This window comes from Theobroma cacao, chromosome 10, assembly GCF_000208745.1.
Source record: "Theobroma cacao cultivar B97-61/B2 chromosome 10, Criollo_cocoa_genome_V2, whole genome shotgun sequence".
NCBI classification, from domain to species: Eukaryota; Viridiplantae; Streptophyta; class Magnoliopsida; order Malvales; family Malvaceae; genus Theobroma; species Theobroma cacao.
The window spans coordinates 20,881,843-20,892,839 of NC_030859.1; the positions used below are offsets into that span (position 1 = coordinate 20,881,843).

Consider the following 10,997-nt stretch of genomic DNA (forward strand, 5'->3'; position numbering starts at 1 on the left):
AGTGTGTCACACGTGTGTGTGTGTGTGTGTGTGTGTGTGTGTGTGTGTGTGTGTGTGTGTTTGTGTGTGTTTTAGCATTTTTATGATGAATATTTTAACGTGGAATGTGCGAGGATTATGTAAAGGGGAAAAAAAGAAATTTGTGTGGAGGGTATTACAGAAAGTTAAACCGGACATGGTGTGTATTCAAGAAACTAAATTGAAGTGAATCTTACAAATACATTTGCATCAATTTGGAAGAATAACCGGGTGTGTGGATTGGGTGTGGAATCATATGGAAACTCAAGTGGGCTTTTATTGATGTGGCGAGAGGAATTTTTTGCTGTGGAGGAATATGTCAAAATAAAAAATTACATTCTAGTTACTGGGCAAATTAAAGGGTTGTGGTATAGATGTGAGTTCATAAATATTTGTGCACCTAATTATGAGGTAAATAGGAGATTATTGTGGGAGACGTTATTATAGGAAATGCAAAAGTATGGGGTTAGGTGATGCATTAAGGGTGATTTTAATACAATTATTGATGAAGAAGAACAAGTGGGTTGAAGTGATATATCCAGATCAGTAAATGAGTTCATTGATTTTATTCAATCAACAGGATTGGTCGATCTTTCGATGTTTAGAGCAAAATTTACGTGGAGTAGTAGAAGGGAGGAGGTATCTTTTTCTAGACTTGATAGATTTATAATTAATGTTGATTGGTTAGCAAGCTACAAAATATGGTACAATCTTGTTTACCCAACTCTATTTTTGACCATAATCCTGTTTTATTGGGGGTTAAGGCTTGTGATTGGGGCTAAAGCCTTTCAGAATTTTTAATTTTTGGCTTAAAAGCAAATCTTTTCATGAATTAGTTAAAAAAAAAGCAAGAGTTAAAGGCGGTTGGAACCTAGAAAAGTCTTGTTGCGTAGAGATGTCTAAAGAATTTGAGGTTAAAAATAAAACAATTGAATGAAAGGCAGCATGGTGCAATTCCTCACCAAATTGAAATATTGGAATGTGAAATTTAGAATTTGGAAATGCAATGGCAAAATTTGGGTGATGAATTTGGTTGTGGGGAAGATGTTATGAAAAAATTTATAGAACTCTCGTCTTTGTATAGAATGGAGGAACATAAATCGAAACAACAGTCCCATACCAAGTGGGTGATAAAGGGAGACCAAAATACATGATCCTTTCATGTGATGGCATCTGCAAGGAGGAGATCCAATCAGATGGTAAGTATCATAATAAACAATTAGCAAATTGATAAGTTGAATATAATTAGAAAAAAAGCTATAAAACACTTTCAAAAACTGTATTCGGTAAGGCAAGTTAAGAAGCTAGCAGACATGAGGTTGGAGGTGCAAAATTTGAAACAGGAATCTTGTGATGAGTTAGAATTGCCATTAACTGATGAAGAGATATGAGGAGTTATTAGAGATTCAAATGGGAATAAGACACTTGGACTAGATGGGTTCAACTATAATTTTTTCAAAAGTCAGTGGGGAGTAATAAGAAATAATGTAAAGAAATTTATGTCCAAGTTCTATAATATGGGTTGTCTTAGGCATGGGGTGAGTGAAAGCTTTGTTATTTTGATTCTAAAAAAGAAGAACCTTACTGTAATTGGAGAATATTGACTAATTAGTTTAATGGGTAACATATACAAGATTATGGCTAAAGTACTTTTTAATCGTCTTCGGAAGGTAATCGGTGAGGTAATTGGATGTTTTTAATTTTCTTTCATAGCTGGTAGACAATTACTAGATTCAATTTTGATTGCAAATGAAGTTGTGGACTCAATGGTGCAAAGCCAAATGGGGGGACTAATGCTAAAAATTGACTTTGAAAAAGCATATAATAATATTTGTTGCAAGTTTCTGGAATTTACTTTGAGAAAGATGGGTTTTGGAATTAGGTGGATCAAATGGGTTATGGAGTGTGTTAATACTGCTTCTGTTTTAGTATTAGTGAATGGATCACCTATAAAGCTTGTTAAATTAGAAAAGGAATTGAGACAATGGTGCCTATTATCTCTTTTCCAATTTAACTTGGTGGTTGAAATGTTTAGTTGTATGATGCAAAAAGCTTATCAAGAAGGCATTTGTAGTGGCGTGGTAGTTGGAAATGGAAAGATGAAAATTACACACCTTCAATATGTAGATGATACACTATTATTTTGTCAATCAAGTTTAGATGAGCTTTTGAAAAGGAAAAGAATTCTACGTTGTTTTCAAATTGTCTCTGGATTAAAGATAAACTTACAGAAGAGTAGTTTGATTGGTATTGGAGTTAATAAGGATGAGATGGAAAGTTGGGTGGCCAGAATCCATTGTAAGGTGGATTATCTTCTAATTAATTATTTGGGATTACCTATGTCTTTAGATTAGAATGCGTTGAAAGTATGGCATCCTTTGATTAAGAAAGTAAAGTCCAAGTTAGAAGGCTAGAAAGTTAAGCTATTGTCATGAGGAAGAAAAGTCAAGTTATTGAAATTTGCCATCAATAGCTTTCCAATCTTCTATATGTCAATATTCAAAATGCCTTGTGGGATCAAAGGGGAATTGAATAGGATCCAAAGAAGATTTTTGTGGGAAAATTCTAATAATTAAAAAAGGGTACCTTACATGAAGGGGAGAGATATTTGTACAGCCAAAAAGAATGGTGGATTAGATATTGTGGATTTGGACGTCAAAAACAGGGGTTTTTTTTGTCAAAATGGATATGGAGATATGAGAATGAATCAGAAAGCTTATGGAGGCAGGTGGGGGCAGCAAAGAATGAATATGAACCAAGGGCCTTGTTACTTGACTCTAATATGACCTATAAATGCTTAAACACATGGAAAATTATTATCTCTCCTTTAATGACTCTTGATAAATTTTTCTTCAACATTTTAGTTAATTTTGGAGTTGTGTTAGGTGGCGGTAGATCAATATCTTTCTGGCATAATAAGTGACTGGAAGATATGTTTATGAAAACAAAATTTCCAAGGCTTTATGCATTGGCTGTGAATAAGGAAGAGAAAGTATGTGATTTTGGTGCAAGGATAGATCAAGGTTGGTGCTGAAAAATAGAACTTAGAAGACATCTTTTTGGATGGGAATATGAACAGTGGACAAGCCTTTGAAGTCTTCTTCACAAGATTGCAATTAATGATGAAATCCAAGATGGATTAGTCTAGAAGAATTCTACAAGTGGTAAATTTTCTTCAAAGTCTTTTTGTCAATTAGCAAGCCAACAGGAATCTATAAGGATCTGTGGACAAAAATTGGGATTGGATATGCCCTTTATAGAGTTGAAATTTTTATATGGTAGTTAATATGGGAACGTGTGGCTATTAAGTCTGAACTAGTTTGTAGGAAATTAATTAGTGAAAATCAAGCTAATTATGCTCTACGCAATAAAAATTTAAAAATTGTTCAACACTTATTCTTCACATGTAAGGAGGTATGGAGGGTGTGGGGGATGTGGTGTTCAAAATGGAAGATTAGTTGGGTAGCCTTGGATGACCCAAAAACGTTTTTCCTAGCTTGGGAAAAATTATGTACTAGTGCAAATAATACCATGGTGTGGACTTTAGTTTTTTGTGTAATTACCATTTGGTTGACTTGTAATGAAGTTGTATTTAATAGAAAAAGCTGCTAAGTAGTACAACTTTATGATTTAATGAAGTTATGAGTTGCCTTATGGAGTAAAGCTAAATGGCTAGAATTCATTGAGTTTGTAGAAGATATTTTCAGAAATCCACATTTAGACTCTATGGCACGAAATAGAAGGAAAATCAGTAAGGAGGTAGTGTGACAAGCCCCACAAATTTGGCTATAATTGGTTAAGTCTGTAGAAGATATTTTTAGAAATTCACATTTAGTGTTTACAACACGAAATAGAAAAGAAATTAGCAAAGCGGTAGTGTAGCAAGACTCATAAATAAGTTAGGTGAAATTCAATGTTGATGGAGCATCAGTGGGAAATCTTGGACCATTCGGAATTGTTGACGTATTGAAAAATCATGATGGTAGTGTGCTTTTAAAATTCTCAAGAGCAATAAGTGAAAAGGATTCCAATCTTGTTGAAATTTTAGCTATCGAGGGTGCTTTCAGAATATCCACTGATATTATAGGAAATCAGTATTCCAAGTGATTCGATAAATGCAGTAAAGTGGGTGAATAACCCAATTGAAGCTCCCTGAAGATTAAGGAAATTCTTAATTCAAATTAAGGGTTCACATAAGGACATACCACATTGGCAAGTAACAAATATTTTGATGGATGCAAACATTGAAGCAGATAAATTAGCCAAGGAAGGCATATCAAAAGAACATGATTTATCTGCCATAATGAATAGAGATTACGAGTATGCAGCCATATAAAAGGAATAAGATTCAAGAAGTTGAATTTTAAACTAACTTAGTAGTTCGATGTGGAGTAAGTAGGATGTTAGAGTTTTAGTTGGGTTATAACTCAAGATGACAATTCAAAAAGAAGCGAAGTTTGAAGCAGAGCAAGACACGAGAGTTTCAAATGTGTTGGACAGTTTGAATCGGTGCAGAATTGTTTTGGTTCAGGACACATTAAACATGTATGGCTCTAATTCGGACATAATGGGAATGAACATAATCTTGCATTAACTACCCCAAATGGAATTCGGACAATGCTTAACGTGATAATGGGATCAGGAAAATATTTATATATATATTTGGACATTTTAATGATGGACAAATAAGCAAACATGGGTTGGACATCCCACATTCAGCCATACAATACTTAAAGGCAATTGGGACATCTCAAGCTCCCAACTGCCTTTACTGGAACCATAAAACCATTTTCCTTCAATTGCGATTCAATATAAATTAAATCATCATTTTTCCAAACATAACCAATCACACTTTTTCCCAAGCACTCCCAATCTGATTTTGGGATAAAGGTTTGTGATTATCCTTAATGATCGGCAATTACATCATATTTTTTTGCAACACTTTTTTATATTCAATAGCCTTTTCTTTTTTCTTCCCTCGTTTGCCATGGATTTATCCAATTCCTTCTCAACTAGCACTTTTTTGTAAATACAATTTTTCCTCCTAGACTCCTTTACATGCCTTTAGCCATCATCCGTAATGATTTGGGTAGAAAGTGATTCGACAAACATAGTAAAGTAGGTGAATAACCCAATTGAAGCTCCCTGGAGATTAAGGCAATTCTGGATTCAAATTAAAGGTCTATAGAAAGACGTACCACATTGGCAAGTAACACATATTTTGAGGGATGGAAACAGTGAAGTAGATAAATTAGCTAAGGAAGGCGTAGGAAGAAAACATGATTTATTTGCTATAATGGATAGAGATGATGAGTATGCAGGCATATAACCGGAATAAGATTCAAGAACTTGAATTTTAATTTGACTTAGCTGTTCTATGTGGATAGGGTAAGTAGGATGTTAGAGTTTGAGTTGGGTTATAACTTAAGGTGACAATTCAAAAAGAAATGGAGTTTGAAGCAGGGCAAGACACGAGAGTTTTAAATGTGTATGACAGTTTGAATCAATGCAGAATTGTTTTGGTTCAGGACATGTTAAACATATATGGCTCTAATTCAGACATAATGGGAATTAACATAATCTTGCATTAATTACCCCAAATGGAATTCGAATAATGCTCAACATGATAATGTGATCAAGAAAATATTTATATGTATATTTGGACATTTTAATAATGAACAAATAAGCAGACATGGACTGGACATCTCATACTTATCCATATAGTACTTATGAGTTTTTAAAATTTGAAGTATTGTTTTTAATTGGGGGAAAAGGGATCCAAATCTTACTTTTTAGTCAAGAGGATCATGCACCAACCAATGAGCTAAATGTTTAGATACATTTGATGTATTTCTTCTCTTTTTCATTATTTTGTAAACAAGTCCAACGCTCTTATTAGCTTGGCAATAGTAATAAAATTACATATTTTTCAAAAAAACATAAAATTGAAAATATTGAAATGACTTTAAGGCGTATAACAATATCACTATCCTTAAAGCTTTATTCGCCCCCACTGATTATACGCAAAAGGGTTGCATGCGATAAATTTCGAAAATACAATGAAGCTTAATGATTGACTGCATTACACACTCACAAAGTTAATCCACTACGCATCCAATAGCATATGGCAAGATTACCTAAACTTGTGTATGATATTCTGTTGCAAAATGATATAAAAGAAATGATTGTTCCCAACGAACATAGTTGTGTCTATTTCATACAATACAACTGTCTTATTTCCAACAATCATAACTGTTGGTTTTCTAACAAATATGATTATTGATGTTTAAACAAACATAACTATTTGTTTTTAATAGTCATAATTATTGGTTGACACATTTGTTCGCAATTTAAAAAAAATAAAATTATTATTTAATTACCAAAATGTGCACATGTTGCCATTATAATAAATTAAATATTATTAATTTAATTAATTTCAAGACCAACCAAGGCCTAAAAAGCCCATCCATGATCCATCTTACAATTCAACTCACATTAATCCAATTACTTTGAACTTACTCTCCCCTTTATTTAAAGGACTCTTGTTTCTTTTCCTTTTCCCACAAGGGGATTATGCCCACACTCATTATTTGTTGAAAGTGTCCAACATATTGCAACATTAATTACTTAATAAAAATTTAAAGAGAAAAAAATTGAGTTATCAAATTATCAATATACATACATAGATTATAAATTTAATTTAATATCAATATATAAAAAGACAAATTTTGACGTAAAAAGAAATAGTCCTCCATGGATAACCTATTTTTTTGGCGTAGATAATCTAAAAAATTGACACGTATCCCATAATTAATTTACATTTTAAATTTAAATTTAATTTTTATTCCAAAATTTTATTTATTTCAGATATTTTCCATCTATCTTTGTAATACACATTGAATGGTTGTTTTTGGGACATAATATCTTCTTTCCATCATTTATAAATTTACAATAAACATTTTATGATCCTTGTGGGAATGCAAGGATAGAATCTCTAAAATAGATAGACCATTTTAACTATCTTACTGGCATGAATGGATGATAGACTATTAAAGAAAAAAAACTTTTACAATTTGAAAACAATAGGCTAAATACACAAATAAATCCCTGAACTATATCAAGAAAGTCAATTAACCTTTGTCCCTTTATTGTATTCAAATAAGTCCTTAAACTTTTATTTTGAATTAAATAAACCCTTTTCACTAACCATTCACTAACAAAAGGTAGTCAACGGTATAGTCAGCAAATTTCAATGCCACATCATTTGCCACGTGGCTATTGACATGTCATCTTGATGATGTCAATGCCACATGGCAAATGGCGTAGTATCAAAAATTGTTGACTAAGAATTGGGTTTTCTTCCTTTTTATCCATCCAAATGTCCAAAAATTATTGGTTAGGAATTTAAAACATAAAATTTAAAAAAAAACTAATTGTTTCAAACTGATTACCATCTTAATTGAAGCCATCCTTCCTAACAAAAAACAAACCTAATCCAACTTTAATGCCATTTTTGCTCTATTGAAAGTTAATGTAGAGAAATCTAAGAATACCCAAATACAATTTTGAGAAGAGGAAGAGTCAAGGTAGGATACACAATGTTAATAATACTGAAACTAGCAAAGACACACAATGTTGTTCCCTAATTAAAAAAAAAAAAGTCAAAAATTTCTCTTTTCTTTACTAGAATTTGTAAGGGAAATTTGATGGTGTTCAATTTTATTTACGAATGATAATAGATCCTGAAAATTCAAGAGTAATACCCAAAAAACGATTGTAGAAGAGGAATAAGAATTACAAACAGGAAAAGGACATTTTTATTATAAGGTAGGTTGGGTTTAGGGGATGTTGAAAAAAGGTGAATATTTGTTTGTGAATATTGATTGGTTTAGGCTATTTGAGTACATGGTTGTCTTATGCAATTAGATTCAGGTTTTGTGTCCTACCTTGACTCTTCCTCTTCTCAAAATCGTGTTTGGGTATTTTCGGATTTCTCTACACCAACTTTTAGTCAAGCAACAATGGCTTCAATCGAACTGGAAAAGTTAGATTAAGGCTTTTTTTTTTATAGGAATGAGGGCTTTAATTAAGAAGATGGTATTAGTTAAGAAATAATGGTTTTTAGTTTGTAGAAGGTTTTTTTTATTAATTTTTTATTTCAAATCCCTAACCAATAATTTTTGGACATTTAGATGAGTAAAAAGAAAAAACTCAATTCGTAGTTAGTAGTTTGTTATGCCACATCATCTGCCGCGTGACATTGACGTCATCAAGGTAACATGTTAACATGCCACATGGCAATTAATGTGACATCAAAAATTGCTGACTGTGTCGTTGAATAATAGAAGTTAGCCAACAGTTTGTGAAAGGGGCTTATTTGACCCAAAATTAGAGTTCTAGGACTTATTTGAACGTAATAAAAAGATAGAAGTTAAATTGGCTTTCTTGGTATAGTTCGAGGGCTTATCTGAGTATTTAGCCGAAACAATACAATAATTATATAATTTGCATTGATTCTGTTCTCTTACTTTAAGAAATTTTTGACATATATAGTACTAAATGACTATTGTTGGTAATTTATTTATTTTATTTTTTATTTAGAAAAGACAGATTCGAATCCGATTTTTTTAACAAAAAATACATGTACCTACCATAAATCAAATATCCAAATTGGATTTTTACTCTTAATTCAGTTTAGAGTCAACCATTCATATTTAGAAATTATACATATTACCTTATGCACTTACCAATCTCTTAACACTATAAATTTACACAGGTGCCTGCCTCGGTGTACCAAAGGAATAGATTGCAAGGTATTTCTACTGTTTCATAAGCCATTGGTACATGAAGAGACTACAATGAATTCCCTGCCGTATTTTGCTTTATTATGCTTAATTCCTATTTGCTGTAAATTCAGTATATGTTGTTTTCTTTACGTTTTTCTATTACTATAATATTTGATTGCTGGTTTACCATAGTTAAGGGTTTGTCTCATATGTTCTTAGTAAAGGTAAACCAATTTCCATGCCTATTCAGTACAAAACTCAATCAATCCTATTGTTATTGAGTCTGAAATTTAGTTGATTTAAGATATTTATATTGTTTTAATTATTGGGAAAACTTGATGGGAATTTGTGTTTGATTGAGGTGAAAAATTGTGTTTCTGATAACTGAAAATGAATCTTTGGCTTGTCTTCCCAACATAATCATTAGCAATGATTAAGAGTTTTTGTTATTGATTAGTGAATTTAAGAATGCAAATTTCTGTTCCTGAACAAGTCTTGGATGAATGATTGCATGTATGAAAAATATTTCAGAGAACTGATCAGGTTGGTGGAGGAGGAGGCATGGCAAGGCGTGGTGGGTCAATTTCAACAATGGCCTTGGGCTTGGCACTTGCGACTGCAACACCAGATCAGGTGAGAACCGTGCTGGGGGAGAGACTCCATCCGCTCGTCCAAAACCTGGAGCCTGCTGCAGCAGCTAGAGTAACAGGGATGCTTCTGGAGCTGGATCGGACTGAGGTTCTGCACCTGCTAGAATCTCCGGAAGCTTTGAAATCCAGGGTTGCAGAGGCAATGGAGGTTTTGATTAGTGCTGCTTGTACGCCTTTGGTACGTGCAGAGAGGCAATATTGCCTGCAATTTTTGTTTTGTTTTTTTTCTTTTCTTCTCCATTCTTCTTATTCCTGCTCATGTTTGATTGTTCTATTTAATCTGTTAAGTTGTAAACCCAATTTGTTGTGTGTTTAACTTCGTCTTTTACTTTAATAATTGGCCAATTTTATTTTTTATTTAAAGTGTAAATAAAGAATTGGCAAAGTCTCAATACAAACTCTTCAATTGATGAAAAATATTACAGGGAACTGCTGTTGGTACAGGCAAGGCAAGGCGTGGAGGGTCAACATCTCGTCGGCCAATTTCGATGAGGACATTGTTGCGCTCGGCACTTGCGAATGCAACTCCAGATCAGGAGAGAACAATCCTGGGGGAGAGACTCTATCCGCTTGTTGAAAAACTGGAGCCTGCTGCAGCAGCTAAAGTAACAGGAATGCTTCTGGAGTTGGGTCGGACTGAGATTTTGCACTTGCTAGAATCCCCAGTAGCTTTAACATCCATGGTTGCACAGGCAATAGGGGTTCTGAGGAATTCTGCTCAACAGCGGCAGGATCAGACTGGTGGTGCTAAGTCCAGATCAATTGGCCATCATTGTCATTGAATGACAACCTTGGTGGTGTGTATTGAATTTGGAATGTATCTACCTTATGTCTTCAACGGCAGTGACTTGCTTTAAGAATTAAGTTTTATTCTATTTCTTAGTATTTGCCTTTTATCTTATTTTCTGTTACAGCACTTTCTGTGCTCTACATGTATGCTACATAACCGCTGCCATGTACAAGGTTGTGATAGGTAGTGGTGCACATCATGGTCCAACTAGCAAAAACTGTCAGCTAAACAGTAGTTTGTTTTTCTTTATTATATGCTCCAGTAATCTATGCAACAGACTTAATGAATGAAAATGCTGAGGTCTGTTTTTGCTCTCAACTAGCCTTTTCTCTCTTCTTTGTCTTTGATTCTACCTGATATTTCAAAAAATCTAATATGGTATGAGAGCCTCGAGGATCTTAAGGCACTTTTGTGGCACAACAAAAATCATTCTTTATTTTTTTTCTTCATCAGAGAATCCCTGTTTATCATCATTTTTTTCTCTTTTCTTCCTATCTGGAAAACCTCACCTGAAAATCTTATTATCTTTGATATGGCATCACCTAGCTTTAATGCAACAACACCTCCAATATTCTCAAGAGGCAACTACGCAATTTGGGCCGTGAAGATGAAGGTGTATCTTCCTGCATTTGATCTGTGGGAGATTGTGGAGGTGGGTGGAGAGCCACCAGTGATGTGGCGTGCTAATCCTACAATAGCTCAACTCAAACAACATAGTAATCTTGTATTCGTTGTGGTGTTTCTGATGCAATT

At 33.5% G+C, this 10,997-nt stretch overlaps 1 protein-coding gene across 1 annotated transcript; it reads left to right on the plus strand.

The window, feature by feature from the left end:
• Positions 9,011 to 10,562, plus strand: LOC18587401. Its single transcript, XM_007011155.2, has 3 exons — positions 9,011 to 9,028; positions 9,336 to 9,632; positions 9,880 to 10,562. The coding sequence occupies exons 1-3, from the start codon at positions 9,014 to 9,016 to the stop codon at positions 10,234 to 10,236; spliced, it is 669 nt and encodes a 222-aa protein (XP_007011217.2). The 5' UTR covers positions 9,011 to 9,013; the 3' UTR covers positions 10,237 to 10,562.

Excerpts from the sequence above, each read along its gene's own strand:
- LOC18587401 (XM_007011155.2), top strand. Across the intron at positions 9,633-9,879 it reads GTGCTGCTTGTACGCCTTTG|GGAACTGCTGTTGGTACAGG; the intron begins GTACGTGCAGAG and ends AAAATATTACAG.